Below are 24725 nucleotides of genomic sequence, written 5' to 3' on the forward strand. Positions count from 1 at the left end.
TGCAGTCAGGTTAATTGGAGACACTGAATTGCCCTGTAGGTGAATGGGTGTGTGTATGTGTGTCTGCCCTGCGACTGGTGCCCCGTCCAGGGTGTTACTGTATGCCTTGCGATTATTAAATAGCTTGGATAGGCTCCAGCACCCCCTCGTGACCCTAATTGGATAAGTGGTTAAGAAAGTGAGTGAGTAATGAGTTTGTTTGATATGTCTGGGCAGTTCTAGCAGAGCAGATGGTCACTGGGTCAAAACACCTTTAACAGCAAGATGCCTGCGCAAGGCTGTAAACCCTTTATTGTTTGCAATGCATACAGTCACAGTTGAAAACGTTTTGAATAAAAGTGTTCTAAACTGCCATAAATATAAATGTATTCATCCTAAAACTGCTTCCATAATACTAATGTTACTTAGTGGGGGGTGAAGTTATGCAAATTTCTCTGAAAAATCACAAGCAACCACTTAGCTGTTGTACTTATGTATTTTCATACAGAATGTTTTAACATTGTAAAATTTTATACCGTAACAACAAAATTACACAAAATAGAGCCCATGCACTGCACTCAAAAACATCAAACAATTATTACAAGGATTGATACGATACAGAAACTTTCAAAAATACTCACCTCTCAAAGCTGTACCATGTTAGGAATTAGTTTCATTTTTTAAACAGAAACCTACAAACGCTGTCACTGTGACATGCAGCAGAACAGACAGTCACACTTTCCTTCCCTATTAAAAAGTTCAGCGTGTGTGTGTGTGTGCACATGGTTTAAGTGACCTTTCTCTGAGACGTCACCCTGTCTAATTTGCCCTGCACCGGGATCTGAGACATGTTTGTTCTTCGGGACAGGAGATCAGACATGTCCATCAGGGTGACGGTGGAGTTTTGAGGGAGTTGCAGGATCCTTGGCTTCCTCCTGGATTCACCTGACTGCTCCACTGCAAAAAAAATTTTAAACAAGAGTTTAGATCAGTGGTCCCCAACCTTTTTTGCACCACGGACCGGTTTTAATATAAGATATAATTTCATGGACTGGCGGGGAGGGAGGATTTAATAATATTGCTCACAAATGATGTACAATGATGCTGCTCCCACCTAGGGGTGACATGAGACAATAACACCCAAAATAGAAGCAGTGAAAACTGCTTCTCTAGCTATCTCTAATTATTTATTATTTCTGTGCGGCCTGGTAATAAATAGTATAAATAGCAGCCTGGTGGTTGGGGACCACTGGTTTAGATGATGATTTAGTGCAGGGTTTTTTCAACCTTTTTTCAAGCAACCCACATGTTGTCCATGATTTTTACCGCGACCCAGGCAACACAAACAACACATCAAAACAAAACACAAAACAAAATATACTTAATTAATCAAAATAGTGGCAATCTGGTCCCAATGTGGTTTACAAGATGTATTGTAAAGCCTCCACAAGGGGGCGTTTATTTTGTTTATTTTGTGTTTGTGCCTGGTAAAATTTGTTGATATAATGATTATTATTTCTGTCTGTGACCCATTTTTTGGCTTGTGACCCCCAGGGTTTGAAAAACCCAGCTGTAGGGTACATGTACTGGACATAAATAAACACAGTCGTATAGGAGTCAAAGGTAGCATTAGAGTGCAGAGTAGGCTATTAATTGGCACTCCTGATGCCCAGTGGTGTAAGGGCATTAATTAAGATAGATCAACAGTGGCTACTTGGCAAAGCCCAGATTCAAATCCTCCACCTTTTGATTGATGACCAGAGCCCAAACCTGTAAGGTGCCACTGCCCACAGTTAGCATGTTTTGTGTATAATGGATTCAAGTAGGACGTTTAATGCGTGCCATGTTTGTGTTAAAAGACAGAATGATTAGTGTGACTTTTGACCTGTTTTGAATATGTATTTGTTTAATGTTAATACATTTATGACAGGGTATTCAGTACGTTGTTAATAATAATTCTTTAAAGCAGTGATTCTCAACCAGGGGGCCAAGGCCCACTAGGGGGCCTCAGTGAGCCTAGAGGGGGGCTCACTGAGTTCTTGTTGAACTCACTAAATTCTTGTTGCATTTAATTGACATTTACATTTTACACTTTTGGCATTTAGCAGACGCTTTTATCCAAAGCGACTTACAGTTCTGTGACAGTATATTGTCCAAGCAATTGAGGGTTAAGGGCCTTGCTCAAGGGCCCAACAGTGGCAACCTGGCAGTGGTGGGGCTTGAACCAGCGACCTTTCGATTACTAGTCCAGTACCCTAACCGCTATGCTACAACTGCCCAATTGAGAAAGGTAAAAAAGAATCACAAGTGATGGGACAAAAAAATCAACAGGCTACTGGCATATGTAATGTAGATCTATTTTAAGCTGCCTATAATCTATGATGGTTCTTTGAGAATGGACACTTATTTGATTTGGTACTGGGATGGGTATCAACCCTGAATAAAGTCCTGGCTTTAAAAATATGACTAACGGGCCGCTCAGGTGGCGCAGCAGTAAAAACACACACTGGAACCAGAACTGGGATCTTGAATACATCGTATCGAATCTCAGCTCTGCCTGCCGGCTAAGGCTGAGTGGCCACATGAACAACGATTGGCCTGTTGTTCGGATATGGGTGGGACTAAGCCGGATGGGGTCTCTCTCTCATGACTGGTGCAGTTACGACCTCTGCTGGCTGATTGATGGCGCCTGCACAGAGATGAGAAAAGAGTGCTCTCAGGGTGTGTCTCTACACAAAGCTGAGCTGCACTGCACTCGTCAAAGTGCAGGTGATAAGATGCATACAGCATGCTGCCCACGTGTCAGAGGGGGCCTGGGTTAGCTTTGTTCTCCTCAATCAGAGCAGGGATCGGCATTGGTGGAGAGGAAGCATGACACAATCTGGCAATTGGACGCGCTAAAAAAGGGAGAAAAAGGGGAGAAAATGCATAAATAAAATTTAAAATATATATATATATATATATATATATATATATATATATGACTAATGTCATGTCCCAGCCCCCCCTTCCCAAGCAAAGCAGTCCAGAACCGGGGCTGCATGCAGATCACAACACATTTTGTCATCCTTTCTAAAAGCGTAAGAATAATATCATAATAATATCATATGTGTGTTTTTTTTAACACGAGGGTCAAAAAAAAAAAACTAATATGCTTGACCACGTGTAAACATGTTACGTACAGAATGCATCATTTTAAGCTGCACTTCAATGTAGGTAACAATAGAAGATAGTAAATTTACTCTGACCCCATGCCAACACAGGTCTCTCAATTCAGGATCAACAGATTTATGCATAATGGAGTTAACAACATTACAGGATAACCAGTGCTGGATATTTGAACAGCCTAATCAGATCCACAGATACCTCTGAACCTTAAAAAACCCCTTCTGATTCCAGTAGACAGAGAGAGGAGGTGCTATGAAATCATCACCTCAGCACTTTAACTCAATTTTTTTAGAATTACCCTCTCGCCACTGAGCTTTACATCGGGTGTTATTTCAGACCTGATCCTAAATCAGTCGATGCTCTCTTGGGGAACGCCCATAAGAGCCCCTAACTTCAGTTTCTCTTAGCCAGGCAAATAGCATCTCTGATTCAATTTTCACTTTCTCCGGCTTCACGTCATCTCCTGTTGAGTTTCTGAGTCCTACCATGCTTTTATCATAACTTTATATGAATAGGTTTGGACAGCTCTGTGTACACGTTGAAAGAAAACCACTTTTGTTTACTAGAAAATAAGAGGGCTGTAGAGTTAACCTTAGCTGTGAACCTTAGCCCCCCCCCCCACAAGACACATGTGCAGCAGCTGACTTCATCTTTTTACTTGCACGAAGTGGGATTATACGGGCCTCTTGTGTACAGAGACTTACACACTGATCCCTATTATCCCTATACTGATACCTATTCCCTGTCAATCAGCAAGCAGATATAGTAATTGTATCAGTTATGAGGAATCTCTTCCAGCACCCAACCCAATGGATAAGCCAATCATGGTCTGAGCCAATCAAAATCAGATGGAAACAAAATTTTACATGATACCTGTAAGGTTAGAGTAAGCATTAGACTACAGAGTGGGCTATTATATGGCACCCCTGATGCCCAGTGTTGTAAGGGCATTAATTAAAAACAACAGTGGCTACTTGGCAGAGGCCGGATTTAAATCTTCCACCTTTTGATTGATGGCCAGAGCCCACTGAGGTGCCATTTCCCACAGTTAGCATATTTTATGCACAATGGATTCCAGTTTGTTTGTTTGTTTTATTGGGATTTTATACTTTGGTTACATTCATGACAGGAACGGTAGTTACTCATTACACAAGGTTCTTCAGTTCACAAGGTTATATTGAACACAGTCCTGGAAAATTTTGTATCTCCAATTCACCTCACTTGCATGTTTTTGAACTGTGGGAGGAAAGCGGAACTCCCGGAGGAAACCCATGCAGACTCGGGGAGAACATGCAAACTCCACACAGAAAGGACCCGGACTGCCCCATCTGGGGATCAAACCCAAGACCTTCTTGCTGTGAGGTGACAGTGCTACCCACTGAGCCACCGTGCTGCCCATGGATTCCAGTAGAACCTTTTATACATGCCATGCAACCCAATGGATGGTCAATCATTGTCTGTTTAGGGTCCCAGCTGAAAACTCAAAATTTTAAGATGTCAGCTTTGGTGTGCTAGCAAGTTTTACCACTGTGCCACCTGAGCGCCAACTGTAGAATTTAATAAATAACTCTGCACATATGGACAGTTTCTCCAGCAGTAATGTAAGGGAAATATGACAGTCCTCATGGTGTTATGAAGAGAGAGGTCGGACCCAAAGATGCAGAGTAAAAGGTTTCTTTTTATTTAACAATAAATAATAAAATACCGTCAAAACAAAAGGGGAAAAGGAGAACAGAAAACAAATCGGGGAATCCCGATCGAGCCTCCGACGTCACTGGCAACTGAAAAAGAGAAAGAAAACACAAAGGAACAAATTGGCGGACGCGAGGCGCGAACCCGGGTCGCTCACTCGCGGACCAACCGCCTATCCAACAGCGCTACGGCGCGGCTGAAAGCACAACAGCTCCTTAGGGTTATAAGGAGTATAAAGAGAAGGGGATCTCAGGATATTAATCCGTGAGCAACACAAAGCCCCATAAAAGCGGGCTTTTTAGAGAAACCAGACCGGCACTGTCACCAGCACGGGATTGCTGGGAGGAAGCCGATTTGAAAAAGGGATAAAGAAGAGAGACGTGGATTCGAACCGGGGTTGCTCCACTGCCAGTGCTGAGCTTACACCACTCAGCCAAACCGGCGCCAATGAACCCGGGAATCTGACAGCGCCTTAACAAGACTGCGGTCGTATTAGCATTAGCCCGCTGCTAACCATGCAAGCGGGGGAAGTAGCGAAATCAAAACAAACCGCAGCGCGAGGGCTGCACGGAATCGCACCAGCTTTTCTTATTAAAGAGATCTAAGCCCTAAAAATACCTCGGCCTTACGACCTACACACCCAACCACTATACAGTGCCTGGGGAACCGAACTAACCCTATGAAAGAAAAGGGCTGATGCGATGCAGCCATGGACAAAAAAGAGAACAAAAGGTGCGACACCTGCAGTGTGGCGACACCCCCTTAAATAGGAGGCTCGCACCTGCAGGTCGTTCGCCCTAATCAGCTGGCCTCCTATTTGAGGCCACGCTGCCCTTTGTTCTGTAACGCCTGCGAGGCTGGGAACTGGTGGTCTGTTCACCAGACCTCGCAGGCACCCTAACACATGGTGCTGTAGGTTATGTACCATGGTATGAAGGTGTGATGTTAATCTGTGCAGTATGCCACAACACTCTGGGCCCATGTTACGTCTGACATTAATGTTCAGTTTACTTCAGCTGTAATTCATCACTCAAATTATGCCTGGACAGACATTTAAAGTTGCAATTTCCTTATACAATTCCTCTCCGGTAGCCAAGCAGGGTCACATGCTAGCACTTACCCCCACCCATATTAATTTTATCAGCTAGTGGTGGAGAGCCACACTACACCCTACTTGTTCCTCCTTGACCAGACGACAGGACTTGCAACAGCAAAGAGAAGAAATATATACTGTAGGCTGTAATATATACACTTTTATAACAATAAAAGTGGTTAAAATTGTTTAATGTTTAATGTCCGGTGGCTTGGTGGGTAGCACTGTTACCTCACAGCAATAAGGTCCTGGGTTTGATTCCCAAATGTCCAGGTCCAGGTCGTTTCTGTGTGGAGGTTGCATGTTCTCACCATGTCTGTGTGAGTTGCCTCTGGGAGCTCTGGTTTCCTCCCACAGTCCAAAGACTGTGTGTGTTTGCCCAGTGATAGACGCAGGGTGTGCCCTACCTTTTGCCCAGTAAATTGTACCAACTGTGACCCTGAATAGGAAAAAGCGGTGGTAAAACAGACAGTCAATAAATATCTTAAGACTTCTTTTTTCAGGATGAAACCAGCACAGACCAAGGACGGATTAAGGATAGTCTGGGCCCCTGGGCAAAGAGCTGGGGTCAAAGTCCCTAATAGTCAGAGGATCCTTAAAATGGAGGGCCCTCGTAAATAAAAATATATAGTATCATAAATGTTGATAGGCATCGCAAAATGTTTTGGGCCAGGGCCCCCCCGGGGCCCCCTGACCTCAAGGGCCCCTGGGCGCTGGCCCCACTGGCCCGGTCAGTAATCCAGCCATGGCACAGACACAGGAAGATCATACACAATCCACACAGAAAGGACCAGAACTGCTCCACCCGGTAATCAAACCCAGGAACTTTTCGCTGTGAGGCAACAGCGCTATTACAAAGCCCCCCTCGAGGGACATTGAAAACAATTTAAAATGTATAAAAGTATAAAAAACTGAGTTTATGGCTATAAAAGCCTAGTGTCCTGAAGGTCTTCATAAATTGATGTTGTTTTTCATCATTACCTCCATGAGCGGGTGCCAGTGGGCGATGGGCTTGCGAGGGTATGTCAGCATCTCATTCCAGTGATCTCGGCCCAGGCTCTCGGCCGTGTTTCCCACCCGACACACACCGATAATCTCATTATGGCCAACGCTGTGGGCGACAGAGAAGACACACACACATTCTTAAAGGAAGCCACTGGCAGTTCAGACACCAGACTCTGGTCTGCTGCACTTGTCACCTGAATCACAGGACTGCTGGTGTTATGATCAGTAATGCAGAGAAACCTAATAACAGTGTTATTCTACTATCATTAACTCATCCTGCATAACATAAGTATGTGGGCACCGGACAGACAAGCTGCTTTGGATATTTGAAGAGTCTACTAAATGCCCCAGTTTTGGCCCAGTTTTTGATGTTAAGTGCATGTCCACTAGCAGTAAGATAGCAGTAAGATAAAAACATAGTAGGCAAAGATGATATGAGACCTGGTGGAGGAAAAAAAAAGCCCAATATGATTGAAGGGAAGGAAATTGAGTGGGCATTAGCTTTGAATTACTGTGGCTAAAATGAATATTTTATGAGATGATATCATCTGTTGAACATTTCTGCCCTGGCATCCTTGAGCCCTCTCATCCTCACCACAATGCACTCTTGAATACACACATAAAAGCATCAATCAAGATTTGCTTTAGTAGCACAAAACATTTCAAACATCGACTGGATGCCGTCCTGGGACTTTAAAGAGCTTTTCTGAAGAAATAGTGTGTATGAAAGAATCTGATGCCTTGAAGTCACCATGAGCCTGTGCTGAAAAAAGAAAAGGATCACTGGTTTTCATCCCACTGAATGACAAAGGATTTTCCCTGCACTTCCACTATATGTCCAAAAGTATGTGGACACCATTTCTGCACATTTCATTTGTGTTTCAGCCACAAAGAAAGCCATAAGGAAAATATAAATTATAATGTGCAATTGAGGTCTTTGTATGTTGGCTTGCAAAGAGCGCTGATCTCAGACCAGTTGAAAATACCTTTGGAATGTGATGATGATGATGATGATGATGGCTGGTTCCTTGCGTGCGAGGATCATGGGAAGAAAGAAGATGATTTCAGCTTTTACAAGCCCTCTGGTGACTGAAGACGCCGATGCCTGAGGCGCACATTCTGTCGCATCTTGGGCAGATGAAGGAATGAACTTGAGCTGTGATTGGTTGATACTTTGATCCCTCTTTCCGCCTCCTGCGCTTCTCTTTTGCTGCATCGCTCCTCTCGTGTTCGAACTTTCTGGTGGCTCTTCTGATGGAATAGCGCCACTTGTCCCGATCAAGTGCTTCCTGTTGCCATGTCTGGTGCTGGATCCCAGCCAATGACAGCTGCTTCTTGAGTTGGTCTTTGAAGCGTTTTCTGGGAGCGCCGCAGTCACGTTTGCCCTGTTTCAGCTCGCCAAGGAAGATGGCTTTAGGCATTCGTGTGTCCTCCATCCTTGCTACGTGTCCAGCCCAACGAAGTTGCTGCTGTAGCAGTATGGACTCCAGACTGGGCAGGTTGGCTCGCTGGAGAACCTCTTCGTTGATGACGTAGTCTTGCCACTTGATACCAAGAATGGAACGGAGGCAGCATTGATGGAAGCGCTCCAACAGCCTGATCTGCTTGCAGTATAGGACCCAGGTTTCTGAACCATACAATAGGGTAGGGACCACCACAGCTCTGTATACCTGGATTTTTGTTGAGAGGCGGAGGGAATGGCTCTGCCATACTTTCTTGGACAGCGTCCAAATGCACTGCTGGCCCCATGGTCTTTGGGATTTCCAACCATGACGTCGGACATGGTTAGACATCCCAATTCAAAATCATGCCAGTAATTCAGGAGCTGAAACTATGATAAAATTGCTGCTTTATGAGTACAGTAAGTTCACAAAGCACTTCTGTTCAGCTTGCACTACGCACTATGTTTAGCCAAAATATTTTAAATAAGACGCCTTCACTTTACCCCAAGCACAGACAACTCACTCCTCTTTAAACTGCATTCATCAGCTCTAAAGGCTCTGTGTGGCATCTGAACTGCATCTAGCGTTTCTTACCGATCGTAGTCCATCACCGCTATTAACAGGCTGATTTGGTCGATGTTCTCTGGGGGAACGTCAAACACTATGGCTTCGTTGTAGTTGGGATTGAGAGTGTTCCTCTTGGTGGACGTTTTTCTCTTTTTAAGTCGCCGGCCATCACACATGAGGGAGACCTTCACATACGGATCTGAAAAGCACCACATTAAGCTGAGCAGAGGCTGTCTGTCTGGAATCTAAATCTGATAATACCTTACAAAATATTTACTGAAAATACACCGATCAGCCATAACATTAAAACCACCTCCTTGTTTCTACACTCACTGTAAATTTGATCAGCTCCACTTACAATATAAAAGCATTTTGTAGTTCTACAATTACTAACTGTAGTCCATCTGTTTCTCTACATACCTTTTTAGCCTGCTTTCACCCTGTTCTTCAATGGTCAGGACCCCCACAGGACCACCACAGAGCAGGTATTATTTAGGTGGTGGATGATTCTCAGCACTGCAGTGACACTGACATGGTGGTGGTGTGTTAGTGTGTGTTGTGCTGGTATGAGTGGATCAGACACAGCAGTCCACTCACTGTCCACTCTATTCGACACTCCTAGCTAGTTGGTCCACCTTGTAGATGTAAAGTCAGAGACGATCGCTCATCTATTGCTGCTGTTTGAGTTGGTCATCTTCTAGACCTTCATCAGTGGTCACAGGACGCTGCCCATGGGGCGCTGTTGGCTAGATATACTTTTGGTTGGTGGACTATTCTCAGTCCAACAGTGACAGTGAGGTGTTTAAAAACTCCAGCAGCGCTGCTGTGTCTGATCCACTCCTACCAGCACAACACACACTAACACACCACCACCATGTCAGTGTCACTGCAGTGCTGAGAATGATCCACCACCTAAATAATACCTGCTCTGTGGTGGTCCTGTGGGGGTCCTGACCATTAAAGAACAGCATGAAAGAGGGCTAACAAAGCATGCAGAGAAACAGATGGACTCCAGTCAGTAATTTTAGAACTACAAAGTGCTTCTATATGGTAAGTGGAGCTGATAAAATGGACAGTGAGTTTAGAAACAAGGAGGTGGTTTTAATGTTATGGCTGATCGGTGTATACACCAGCATAAAAAAATATACAATATAACCATGCAATTATTAAATATGACTTTAGCAAACATATGGTAGAATATGTGACTGGTTTAGAAGGGCTTTGTGGCAAATGGCAACAGCAAAAAATATTGTTAGCAAGTTTTCAGGCACCATCACACAGTGGTGAGTTTACAGTGGTGAGAAAAAATAATTGTCCCCTAGCCAAAAGCCGTAACTGATATTACTGTATGTCACACTGAATTATTTTAGCTTATTAAACAAAACACAGTATTACATGAAGAAAATGTACCTGAAAAATATTATTTCATTTTTGTGAGGAAGAAAAACACACAAATCACCTATTTCATTACAAACTGCCCCTCTGTTACTCAATCAACCAGTTTTCCTAAGTTAATTCTGCCAGCCCAGTAAAACTGTCACCTTCAGGTTTCTACAGGAACACTGTGGTAGGATCTAAGGTAATTCCAGAAGAGCTGGAAAAAGTTTATGTTTAAGCTTATTTATTTATTTATTAGGATTTTAACGTCATGTTTTACACTTTTACCTCACTTGCACATCTTTGGACTATGGGAGGAAACCCACGCAGACATGGGGAGAACATGCAAACTCCACTCAGAAAGGACCCGGACCGCCCCACCTGGGGATCAAACCCAGGACCTTCTTGCTCTAAGCTGACAGTGCTACCCACTTAGACACCGTGCCACCCCCTCATCTGAACATGAAAAGTAAACGCGTGAATACCAGAGGCTCCGGTGATGTCCATGGCTTTCAGGTTCCGGGCTTTGATAATGGTGATGGTCAGTCGGCCGGCAGTTGGGAGATAGCAGAGAGAAAACATCAGCTCACCCAAATCCACATTATCCTGTAACAAAATCACAACACATTTATACTTTACAACACAGAAAATCAATCCAACAGTCTGTGATACTTCTGCATCAGTTTACAAACCTAACGTTGGTTTATTTACCAGAAAAAAAAAACCTTGATTAGTATTTCTTTGGCCAAATGTCCCTAGAAGGTCCATCACTAGTTTTCCAATATACACCTTTCACCTTTCACGAGCCATGAACCATTTCCAGTGTAATATGCAATTTGATGTGAAATTCAAAATTTAAGGTTTGTGTTTAGCAATTTAACATGTTTTATTGCCTTATCATTTAATTATCGCATGTTTACTGGTTAATTTGCCCTATGAGCCATCCTAGCAATCCTACAGCAATTCAGTTAGCAATCGGTTAGTCAAACTGTCCAAGATGTCGAACTCTAAAGCAGCTAAAAACATGACTCAGGTAAACAACAATACAACAACGAGAAATTTCGAACATGAAGCCTCGCACCGTCGCATAATGTTCTAGGTTTACATTTAACTATTAAGGTAGGTGTGCTGTGTATTGTAGCTTCCATTTATTCTATCATTCAGTTTATGAGTGTTATTTAATGACTATTATTATTTATTTTCTGTGAAATCTGTGATTTTTGAGGAACAAGGTCTGTAAAATTAAGCAAACTTTCTTGTATTTAGTGTGGCTTTACTAATACGGGATAAGTAAACACCTGGCTAGTTTGGTCATTGCCATAGCATGAACTTTTAATATTAAGTCTTCAGTACAGCCTTGTGTTGAGTTTAACACACTGTTCCAGCATAACGGTGCACAAAGCATAAAGACTTAAATACACCGATCAGCCATAACATTAAAACCACCTCCTAGTTTCTACACACATTGTCCATTTTATCAGCTCCACTTACCATATAGAAGCACTTTGTAGTTCTACAATTACTGACTGTTGTCCATTTATTTCTATGCATACTTTTTTTTTTTGCCCCCTTTCATGCTGTTCTTCAATGGTCAGGACCCCTACAGGACCACCACAGAGCAGGTATTATTTAGGTGGTGGATCATTCTCAGCACTGCAGTGACACTGACATGGTGGTGGTGTGTTAGTGTGTGTATGAGTGGATAAGACACAGCAATGCTGATTGAGTTTTAAACACCTCACTGTCACTGTTGGACTGAGAATAGTCCACCAACCAAAAATATATCCAGCCAACAGCGCCCCGTGGGCAGCGTCCTGTGACCACTGATGAAGGTCTAGAAGATGACCAACTCAAACAGCAGCAAAAGATGAGTGATCGTCTCTGACTTTACATCTACAAGGTGGACCAACTAGGTAGGAGTGTCTAATAGAGTGGACAGTGAGTGGACACGGTGTTTAAAAACTTCAGCAGTGCTGCTGTGTCTGATCCACTCATACCAGCACAACACACATTAACACACCACCACCATGTCAGTGTCACTGCAGTGATGAGAATCATCCACCACCTAAATAATACCTGCTCTGTGGTGGTCCTGTGGGGGTCCTGACCACTGAAGAACAGGGTGAAAGCAGGTTAAAAAAGTATCTAGAGAAATAGATGGACTACAGTCAGTAATTGTAGAACTACAAAGTGCTTCTATATGGTAAGTGGAGCTGATAAAATGGACAGTGAGTGTAGAAACAAGGAGGTGGTTTTAATGTTATGGCTGATCAGTGTATATGAGAAGTATCACCACTGGAGAGTCACGCACTGCACATCTTGGTGCAGACGTCTTAGACCAGCCAGCAGTTGTATGTGGTACCACACAAAAAATATTCCTTGTATATCCTCTACTTGGCAATTAAAATCATTCTGATTCTGGAAGCCAATGTGCCAATGGTTAGGTGTCCACATACTTTTGGCCATACAGCACATATGGTGGAAATATCTGAACACACTGAAGTTAAGTGATAACTCAGTAATTATGAATGCCGTAGTCGGTGATGAGAATCCCTGCGCAATCACGCACATTATCCGACTTCCTGAGACATCCGAGCGGACTCGGTGTGACACGGGAGATGAGCTCGAGGCTCGTTATCAGTGCTGATGAGAAACGGCATCCTCTCACGCTCCATACAAAGGTGTCAAAAATCAGCCAGATGAGATTCCTGATGAGAACAAACGGCAAACATCTGTCTGAAACACTACAGATGAGCTACAGAGAACACCGTGTACACGGTGCTCATCTTACATTAGCAAAATGTCTGGGTGTTAAAATTCTGGGGAATCAAGATTTGGTTACAATGAACAGTTAGTTGAACATTTAGAGCGACTTTTCCCCCCTTGCTTGGAGAATCCTGCCCCTCTGTCTATGCCTAGTACATCTAGATTTTCATTTCTCACTTTCAGGTGGAACAGTGAGCTCTAATCAATTAACGCCTCTCCTAAAATAGCAAAATTTTCACAAAAACACATGCCTGCCTCACAGAACTGCAGTGGGGTTTTTGTAATTACAGAAATGCTAAAGTGCAGACCCCCATCCCCACCCACCATCAATTTAATGAAAGGGTTCAGAGAGAAAAAAATCCTAGCACACCCTGATCAGCCAAGGTGATTGACGTCTGACGTTTGCTTTTTTTGGTTTTGTCTTCCAGTCAGGGTCATGGTGGGCTCAGTGCCAGTTGAAGAATCAGAATCAGAATCACTTTATTTCACCAGGTATGTTACACATACGAGGAATTTGCTTTGGTGATACACATAATAGTACACATAGTAGTACACACAATACACATAACACAACATTTACCCAAGAGAACAACTGTGGTTAAGAAGTGTTACAGCTCTGGGGAAAAAGCTGTTAGCATGTCTGGATGTGTTTGTTTTTAAGTCTTCTGCCAGATGGAAGAGTTTGAAAAAGGTGATGTCCAGGATGAGAGGGGTCTGCTGTAATTTTGCTGGCTCGTTCAGCACTCTACTGTTGTAGAGTGAAGCAAGAAATCCGCTTTACAAGCACCAGTCTATCTCAGGGCAACATAAACTGTGCGGTTTATAACAGTCCACCTTTAGATTGCTTTTGGGAGGTTAAAAAATTAGGTAAGACTCAAACTCATGGCATGTTGGGACTAATGTTTATCAATGAGATGAAAGCTTCCTTTAACTTAAACGCACAAGGAACTTGTGTATAATAATATGTAAGGTCTTTAACCAAGCCGTTGGCTTGCTGAATTTGCAGACTACTGCATATTCCACCTAGTTTCTTCTTCCTGAATGAACCCACTGGGTTCTGAGGGCGCCGTAAGGTAAATAATCCACCCTGAAGGGATTTGTCCAATCTATCTCAGGGCAACATAAACTCATACCAATGGGTGGTTTATGGTAGTCCACCATTAGATTGTTTTTGGGAGGTTAGAAAACAAGGTAGGACTCAAACTCAGGGCATGTTGGGATTATTTTCTTGTTGAGACCTCCAGGAAGGCCTGATGACTAGCAGGTAATGTTGGTACTGCACAGTTCAGCCAGGTTTGATCTCTACTGAATACTGAGTGGATTTTCCCATTACCCAATAATCTGGATTCCCGTTTCCTCCCAACTTCCAAAGACATGTTAGTGAATTTTAGGGAGTATTGTGAGCTTGTACCCAATTCTAGGATGCTCCAGTCCCACTGTGTGATAAACTGGTTACTTATAGTTTTAGAATAGTTTTCTCAGCTGCTTTAACATTAAGAACAAGTTGTTATTTACAGTGACAGCCTGTCAAGTGCCAAGGAGCATTTGTAAGAAAGCAAGGATGAGAGGGACAAAGGGAAAAAGAAAGCAAACAGAAGAGAGAAACATTGCACATCACATTACATAACAAATTAACATTAAATACGCCTTTGATTAAATCCCTGAAAGCATCAACAGAACTTAAAATGTTAGAGTTCTTTGTAAATGATTCCAGTCATTGGAAGCAGCAAATTGAAATAACTGACCAAAAAGTGTACTGGATTTAGGGCATGTACTTTGATATATTGTGAGGACCATTTAATACACTTGACCACAGACAGCGGCGGCATTAACTGTGTTTTTAAAACAATAGGGATCACAAACTTACCCATTTACAACCGGAGTACCCAAAGGAAACCCATAAAGATGCAGAAAACAAAGTTCTTACAGACACTGGAGGCAAGGATCAAACCCAAATCTACAGGACCCTGGTGCAATATGACACACCGCTGTGACACCCCCAAAAAGTTATATACATATACACTTCTATGTGATTGGTAGATGTTCAGGTTCAGTTGCTGCATTAGTGGCAGGGCAGGTGGACATCATTCTGTAACCTGAGCCCACTGGCTGATCTCACGGCAGGTTGGCCTGTTACAGTTATCATGATTTTGATTTACCAACTTCACATTTTGTTTTTTTGAATCTGTGAATCAGTGGAATAACACAACAGGATGGAGGAGAGGAAGATATTAAACCATTCATGAGATGTAAATGATTGTTTGCATTGCCTAAATGGTTTTCTAATGTGCATGGCATCCAGGCCCCACCCAACCACAAAGCCGCCATAACATCCATGGACTTCCAGCTATTTAGTAATAAAGCTACGATAATGGAAAACACTTACGTGCATGTTGTAAGCGGTGGATAGTAATGCTGTGGGCTTATAACAGTTTGGGTCTGGTCTAATCAGTCTGAGCAATCTTAATGCAATCTAATCTGGACGCCCAAGAGTCCTGCACGCTCCAGATTGAGATCTTGATTTAAAATAACATAATGCATTCATGACTTTAACCTTTGCTAATGTTTATCAATGAGATGAAAGCTTCCTTTAACTTAAACACACATGGAACTCATGTATAATAATGTGTTGGTATTTAACCAACCCGTTGGCTTGCTGAGACTCCTGCGTATTCCACCTAGTTTCCTCTTCCTGAGTGAACCCACTGGGCTCCGAGGGCGCAGTAAGGTAAATAATCCACCCTGAAGGGATTTGGGTAGGCACAGAAAGGTTCATGAAGGTTTAGGACCCTCAGGTTTGTCTCTCACCAGGAGATTTTATTTATTATCTCAGCAGATAAAGGTCAGAGAGGGCTAGCTGCAGAGAGATGCTCATTATTATCCGATTTCCCTGACTGTGCCTGCCAGTCTACAAACAACGCTCATTATCACCCAACAGGGGGGTCAGGTGCTGAAACAAGAGCCACTTACAATCCTCTACCCTTACATAACTTATAGGAACAATGAAATACAAAATCAGTGCAGATGTGATCATATTTTAGTGGCATGTGTTTATTTTATTCATTAACTTATTTAGTTGTACTACGCGGGCGGCATGGTGGCACTGTCACCTTACAGCAAGAAGGTCCTGGGTTCGATCCCCAGTTGGGGCAGTCTGGGTTCTTTCTGTGCAGAGTTTGCATGTTCTCCCAGTGTCTGTGTGGGTTTCCTCCGGGAGTTCCGGTTTCCTCTCACAGTCCAAAAACATGCAGTCAGGTTAATTGGAGACACTGAATTGCCCTATAGGTGAATGAGTGTGTGTATGAGTGTGTGTGTGAGTGAGTTGTTCTACGCTGTCCTTAAACAATTGTTATATTCCCAGCAGGAACGGTAGGTCATTTTCATCAGTCTATTGTGGCATGTGTAAAACTGATAATCAGGCCAAGGTAACCTCAGTTAGCAGGAGCTTCAGCATAAGCATGGACTAAAATTTTATAGTAACAGTAAACCTATTCAGACATTAGAAAGGTTTAGACACTCACACAACATTAGTCACTAGCACATTCAATGCTACTTCTTTTCAGATGATTAAGAACGTCAACACAGGATGTGATCAGACAGCGTCAGCAAGAACAGTATGTCCACAACTACACAGAGACACGAACATTATAGTGCACAAACCCTTCATAACAAAGAGCTCAGTGGTGCAAATCAATAAGTACCTGTCAACAGAGATCAAGAACAGAGGCCTCCATACTAGCCTCATAAAGTCAGGGAGTCCGGCGAGGTGTCTCTTATGCTGCCATGCTTTGGGTCCATTTGTCTCCTTAAAATAAAGCATCACTGCAGATCAATGAAGGTATTCCATCTTAAAGAGAGGTCTCTTCCAGCATGTCAATTATACCTCATACACAGGGCACAGGGGGTCACTAAATAGGTAGATACGTATAAAAAAAGCACTATCTATGAAATTAGTCTTTGAGAAGCAAAGATGGGCAGAGGATTTCCAGTTTGTTGACAAATGCATGAGAAAATGATTGAAATGTTTTAAAATAATGTTCCTTAAAGAAAGATTGGACATAATTTGCATATATCTTTCTCTACAGGGCATAATATTATTAAATGATTCAAGGAATCTGGAGGAATTTTAGTGCATAAAGGACAAGGGTGCAAGCCTAAGCTGAACACCCATGATCTCTGATCTTTCAGATGGCACTGCATCAAGAACCGTTATTCATCAAGAGCTGATATCGACATCGACAAGGGATTACTTTGGCAAACCTTTGTGAAGCACAACAATACAGAGTTACATGCACAAATGCCACTTAAAACTTTACTGTGCAAAAAAGAAGCCTTATGTTAACCATGACGTGTTTGCAGGAAGAATGAGACAAAATAAAACCTAAACCACAAAATTGCTTGGTATCCTCGGTGCCAAAACGACATTCAAGTGTGGTGAAAAGGAATGGCAACATCACAAAGTGGTAAACGCTTTACTGTCCCAACTTTTTTTTTGGAATGTGTTGCAGGCCTGAAATGCAGGAATGGATGTTTATTAATAAATGAAATGAAGCTGACCAGATAAAACATGAAATATCTCAGGTTCATCCTGTCTGCAATGAAATAAAAGCCAAAGTAAATCTGGCTGTTTTTTATTATTTGCATTTTTCATGCTGTCCCAACTTTTTCTGATTTGGGGTTGTAATATGTTGTTTGAAAAAGGGGCAAAAAGTCGATTCTTTGACGGGAAAAAAATGAGAATAGACACAGGTTTAAGATTTTCCTGTTTTGTTGATGATGAATAGATGTTCAGGCAGGTTTATGAGTTTGCTCAGTTTATTCATGTTTACTGGTATGAAAATATCTAAAAGCTTAAAACAACTGAATCTGTAATGAAGCTGCCTGAAAGCATTAGTAGTTTGTATCACACCTACCCACATGAAAAAGTCTTTAATTTCCTTCAGGATCAATAAAGTATCTATCTATCTCTATCTATCTATGAAAAGGATGATATGAGGGGCAAAAAATTCTTAAAGTATAAGGCTTTGGGCGCCCAGGTGGTGCAGGGGGATAATCCGCTAGCACACCAATGCTGGGATTCTGAACTCTCCGTGTTCGAACCTGGGTGCCCACTAGCGGGCATAATTGGCAGCACCTGCAGCAGACAAAATTGGCCATTAAAGTCTGCAGGGTGGAAAAAGACCGGACTGAGAGTGGGTGGGATTTTCGACGCTGTGCAAGGACCCTGGTTAGTAAATGAGTGTAATTATATGAGTAAATTATACTCTCCGACACGACCGGTGTTTTGAGCAGTGGAAGATGAATTGACTACACTAAATTGGAAGAAAAGGGAAGAAAATGCATAAATAAAACAGCAAAAAGAAGTATAATGCTTGGCGTTTTGTACAAGATACAGTGATTAGCCATAACATTTAAACCACCTCCTTGTCCTATGACCACTGATGAAGGTCTAGAAAATGACCAACTCAAACAGCAACAATAGAAGTGCGATCGTCTCTGACTTTACATCTACAAGGTGGACCAACTAGGTAGGAGTGTCTAATAGAGTGGACAGTAAGTGGACACGGTATTTAAAAACATACCACCACCATGTCAGTGTCACTGCAGTGTTAAGAAAGATCCACCACCCAAATAATACCTGCTATGTAGTGGTCCTGACAATTGCTAACAAAGTATATAGAGCTAACAAAGTATATAGAGCTAACAAAGTATGTAGAGAAACAGATGGACTACAGTCAGTAATTGTACTGTAGAACTACAAAGTGCTTCTATATGGTAAGTGAAGCTGATAAAATTGACAGTGTGTGTAGTAGCAAGGAGGTGGTTTTAATGTTATGGCTGATCAGTGTATAATGACATAAAACAAAAAAAATTGAAAGGTAGGCCAAACTGCAAACAAACTGATATTTATGGCAACACATGGTTAGGCAGGGTTTCATTTTCAGGATTGTGCTGTTTTCATTACAATAATAAGTAGGTATTAAGGGAGAGATACAAAAAAAGCTCGACTGGTAGTTTATGGTCTGTCTCTTTATGCAGTAGCAGTCAATTTAATAATTCGAGTGGATTGATATGTGATAGTGTGTTAACAACGGAGCAGGAAAGCTAATTGACGTTTTCATGACAAGCGCACCCGGCATCTCTCGCTCTCTGGGTTTGAATTGGCGCCACGGTTGTAAACCATGTACAAACGTTCCTCGCACTCAGGTTCTTTGTATGAGCAAAGCATTAAGGGCCGGGCCGTGCCAATTCTGTGCTCCTCTCAGGAAGGCTAACTGGATCAGGCCCTTCCGTCTGTAGAGTATAGAATAACAGTCGCCTCCATTCTCATAAGCACTTAAATCAGGTCAGCGATAAAATTATGGTCACGCGTGTGCCGTCAATGTGATTACAGCACGGTTGTGCAGGAGTTCAATATGGCTGAGAGAGTGCAAGCAGTCCATCTCGTCTGATTATCTGGACCTATAAGTCCCTCTGGAATGCCTGTCTACTGTCTTACAAAGGCTTCTTAAAGGAAAACCTCATTTAAAATACTGATATAATAAATGGAGATGAGTAGAAGTGTGTCAGCATGGTGTAAAGCCTTGTTTAAGCTCCAGCAGAAAAGTTTCTCAGACACTGAAAAGTATTTAGGGTCTTTCAGAACAGGTAAGATGGTTTCAAACTAAAACACCACTAAAAACCTCAACATGCTTTCTTTAAATGTGACACAAAATGCTAGTCAAGAAAATAAAACCAAGTTTTAATGCAGCTTTTCATGACAGTTGATTAAATAATTCAATGGATTTTAAAAAGCTACTTAACCATCCAGCTTTTCTTACCCACTGACAGCTGATACTCCTTCATCACTTCCCCAAATAAAACATTACGTTACCCTGACACACTGCACTCACTACCACTATCACTACCAACATTATTACCACTGTCCATTCTGCTGCTGCTATTATCACCATCATTATGATGATGATGATTATTATTATTACTGCAGCAATCATCACCATCATTATTATCATTATTATATTATAACTAAAGTTATCATTATTATTAAAATTATTATTATAACTGCATTATTATTATTATTATTATTATTATTATTAATAATAATAATAATAATAATAATTATTATTATTATTATTATTATGGCTGCAGCAGTTATTATTACTATTATTATTATTGTTATCATTATTATTATTATGGCTGCAGCAATTATTATTATTATTATTATTATGGCTGCAGCAATTATTACTATTATTATTATTATTACTGCAATATTATTTTTATTATTATCATTATGGCTGCAGTAATTATTATTATTATTATCATTATTATTGTTATTATCATTATTATTAGTATTATTACTAAAGTAATCACTGTTATTTTTATTGTTTTTATTACTGTAGCAATCATCATTGTTATCACAGTATTTTTTTTATTATTATGATTATTATTACTCCTGTAATCATCATTATTTTCACAGTATTACTATTATTATTAGTGCAGTAATTATCATCATTATTAAAACATTATTATTACATTGTTTTTACATTACTATTATTATTATAATATCCAATATACGTTAAATATTATAATAATACTGCTCACAGGACAACAAACATAAACAAGGCTAAACAATGACCATAGTAAATAAGTCTCAGTTTTACTTTAACGCATGTTTGACAGTTCCAGTAGCAGTAAGAAATCCATTATCAGGATGCTTAGGTTAGAATAAGTGGCTTGCCTGAGTCATGAAGCATCGTCAATGGACTACTGAGTATTATAAATAGGTTTTAATGAAGCCAACATACAGTATATTTTTTTAAAAACCCTGAAAATTCCGTAGTTCATTACACATAGAGTGAGACAGCATGTGTGACTGCAAGAGTCAAATATGGAGGCGGAATCGTGATGCCCTAAGGCTTTTAGTCGACTTGCAACTGTGCATCTGAGTGACCGAAATCCTGACCTAAAGAGGCTACCATCACATTTTAAAGCACCATGAAAACCCTCTGGAATAGCTAGTGCAGTGTACAGACCTGAACTCAAGCTGGTTTGTGATTAACTTGACTGAAGCATGAAAGCAAAGTAACCTAAATCACGCTCGAACTTCAGCCTATAAATCTGAGGATCTAGTGGCTTACAGGTATGATGCCCAAAAAACCATCAGGTCCACCAAGAGATCCTACAGAGACAAGGTGATGTCTATGAAGGATCTAAACACAGATGGGATGGATTAGGCTCCATCACAGACTACAAAAGCAGAACCTGTGATGTGAGTCCTTCCACCTCATTACCTGATGAACTAACACCTACTATGCACAGTTCGAGGCAGGTTTAATTACCAATTACCAACAACAGCTGCACACTAACCATCTCTGTGCCTGATCAGATCCTTCAGGGTGGTAAAACCATGCAAATTGCCATGTCCTGATGGCATCCATGGCTGTGTGTTTAAAGCATGTGCCAACATATATACTGTATGTTTGTTATAAGTATTTGCTTGGACACCTGACCATGGGCTTGTTGGACATCCAATCACCCCATTAAAATGCCATTTTTTCTAAGCCATTCCTCTAAGTACCCTTTTCACAACATTTTGAAGTATGTCTGTGGGAATTTGTGCTTATTAAGTCAAAAGAGCAAAAACATTGGTACTCATTTAAAAACATTATATGTAAATCACCCCCCTCTGCTTGGTTACAATTGGAGTAATGTTAAATTATTTAATCAATATGCTAGGTTTTTGGATTATTTTACAACCCCAAATCAGAAAAAGTTGGGACAGTTTTTATTTGATTGAGACAGTTTGAACCCAAGATATTTCATGTTTTATCGGCTCAACTTCATTTCATTTGTTAATAAACAGCCATTCCTGCATTTCAGGCCTGCAACACACTCCAAAAAAGTGATTCCAAACAGGTGATGTCAACAATGATTGAAATGATTAAAAACAATGAACCTCACAAAAAGATTGGAGAGGATTTGCATATTTCTCCCTCTACAGTGCATAATCATTGCACGATTCAAGATATCGGGAGGGATTTCAGTGCGTAAAGGCCTAGGGCGCAAGCTTAAGCTGAACGTCTGTGATCTTCCATCCCTCAGACGGCACTACATCAAGAACCACCACTCAACAATAGCTGATATAACCACATGGGTGAGGGATTACTTTGGCAAACCTTTGTCAAGCACTACAATACAGAGTTACTGCACAAACGCCACTTAAAACTTTAATGTGCAAAAAAGAAGCCTTATGTTAACCATGTCCTGAAGTGACGTCGACTTCTCTGGGCTTTGAGGCATCTAGGATGGACCATTACACACTGGAAACGTGTATTGTAGTCAGATAAATTTGCATTCCAGGTTGAAAAAGACCATCCAGGCTGTTTTTAGCAACAAGTCCAAAAGCCAGGGGCTGTCATTGTATGGGGCGGTGTCAGTGCCCTCGGCAAAGGTCTTTTACACTTCTGTGATGGCAGCATTAATGCAGAAAAGTACATTTTCCATGCTGTCCTAACTTTTTCTCATTTGGGGTTGTATGAGATCTGAGTACTGTAATGAAAACTTGCTGCACAGCACAATGATTTTTTAATGTATTTGTAATATCATGTCAGAGTTTTGCAGAAATGTCTTCTAGCACAAGTTAGTTGTAATGACACTTTATTCTCAAGCACTAAATCATCCGGATTAACCTTTTACTCCTTCCTTAATATCCGCCTCTGCCTTTCCTCAGCCCAGAGAAATAGATTGACCTTCATATATATTAGGTAGTTTGTGTTTTATTTACAGGAGGTCCAGATTACAGGACCAGACAACAGCATTTACATTGATCTAAATACAACACAATGCAATTTTAAATAATAGAGTTTGGAGACTCTAAATGTCATACAGAAATGTATTTATTACTTTTGAAATATGTATTGAACTCATTTTTAGATTGGTGTGTATTAATGAAATCCATGCATACATTTTTTTAAACAAGAGCTAAGGTCACTATTAACAACTACAGCTACTATCAGCTATCCAAGTCAATGAGTCCAAGTGAGCTCTCCACAGAAAGCATTTTACATCATCCTATGTTGACTACTGCGATCTTATGCTGCCTACTGACCAATATGCTCTATGCTGACTGATATTTTAACAGAATAACGAGGAAGCAGAGCAGCGAGCTGAATTATTTTCAAATGTAAGTAATACACAATTTATTTTTTTTTACTTTTTTTTGCATTTTCTCCCCATTTTCCTCCCGATCCCGATTTAGCACACTCAATTTCTGTCTTCTGCTGCTGAGAGATACCAGATTGCATCCGAGGAGAGCACATCGCTGTAAATGCCTCTTCCGACACGTGTACAGCCCTCCTCTTCTCGCCCCTGCACTCTGCACAGGCGTCTCTTCCGCCAATCAGTGTCCTTACACGGCGTATGAAGATGGCCTGCAGATACGGTGGCCAATTAATATCTGCTGCAGGCACTGCCAATTATGCCCACCAGATGGCGCCCAGCCGACCAGTGGCAACGCCGAGTTTCGAATCGAGGAGTTCAGAAACTCGGTGCTGGTGTGCTAGCAGAATATCCCACTGCGCCACCTGGGTGCCTCACAATTCATTTTTAAGTTTAATTTTTGGTGCACATAGGGAGATGTTAGCTGGCATGCTAGCGGGTTGTGTCACTTCAGCCGTTAGGTTTGAACGACCTGAGGCTAACCTTGTTAGCTTAGTAGGCTAAAAGTGTGGCAGTGGGCGTGGACAGCCAATGATGTAATTGCTGTCTGGCTAGAGCATCTATCTAATCTGCCTTTTAAAGTTCATGTCAGGTAGAATCCTCTCTACTTAAACAGCTCACTAGGTTTTAAGACAGACCCAATACAACTGATTTGACTGCACTTATGATTTAAATTGTTTATATGTATATGCTATATAGGTTTCTAAAATAAGATTATCCATAATCTGAAAAAGTCTAAAATACTTTCTCTCCCTCTGGACTGGTAACTGTTAAGAAACATAGTTATACTTCTAACTTTAAGTACTTCAAATGTTCCCTTAAAAGTACAACAATAATCATTATGGTACAACTTTGTACCTTATATAAGTTTTGTAGGAACACTGCAGGAACATCATGTACAATAGTCATATTTAAAACTACCATAAGTGTTTCTTAAAAGTGAACAGATCCGGAATCACATCCCCCTTTTTTTGAATGCCCTAACCAGACATCAGGCATTAAAGTCGCTGCAGCATGGATGTGACTCCCAACACAGCCTGTCCTCCTTTAGACATAGCCAATTGTGCATGTAGAGCGCCCACTAGAGCTCATTTAAATCTCTGTAAGAATGTGCTAGTGCCTTAGATTGCTGCACCACCCGAGTATTTTATTTATTTATTTTTTTATTTCCCTTGTGCAGGTTGCGGAGAGCTACAGACTAGCAGCCGGCCCATCCAACACGTGTGAAGTTGACGGCCAGTTCTTTACACCAGACAGCGGCGGATTCTTACAGAGAGTACACACTATGCCAAATTTGTTCCTCCACTACTTAGCCCTCCCTCAGATGCCACCATTTGTCTCTCTTAAGCTCTTGAACAGGCTGGTTGCATAGGTAACATTTGAACCCAAGAGTTCAAACTCCACGGGGGTTGGATAGT

The 24725-nt window shown here is 41.4% G+C and overlaps 1 protein-coding gene across 4 annotated transcripts in view; it reads right to left on the reverse strand.

The window, feature by feature from the left end:
- Positions 1-522: 522 nt before the first annotated feature.
- The window catches only part of syt9b (synaptotagmin IXb), an 84846-nt gene continuing 60643 nt past the window's right edge, over positions 523-24725 (reverse strand). Inside the window, exons 4-8 of one of the 4 annotated variants that reach the window (XM_063000805.1) lie at positions 10809-10929; positions 8974-9145; positions 6914-7043; positions 1738-1762; positions 523-914 (exon numbers count right to left, since the gene is read on the reverse strand). In XM_063000805.1, coding sequence (XP_062856875.1) covers positions 865-914; positions 1738-1762; positions 6914-7043; positions 8974-9145; positions 10809-10929 — 498 coding nt within the window. In that variant the 3' untranslated portion in view covers positions 523-864. Of the gene's footprint in view, positions 957-1737; positions 1763-4522; positions 4539-6897; positions 7044-8973; positions 9146-10808; positions 10930-24725 lie in introns of all 4 variants that reach the window. The other 3 variants (XM_063000806.1, XM_063000804.1, XM_063000803.1) reach the window with 3 other exon arrangements.

The sequence above is a fragment of the Trichomycterus rosablanca genome, chromosome 8, assembly GCF_030014385.1.
Source record: "Trichomycterus rosablanca isolate fTriRos1 chromosome 8, fTriRos1.hap1, whole genome shotgun sequence".
Classification (NCBI taxonomy): domain Eukaryota; kingdom Metazoa; phylum Chordata; class Actinopteri; order Siluriformes; family Trichomycteridae; genus Trichomycterus; species Trichomycterus rosablanca.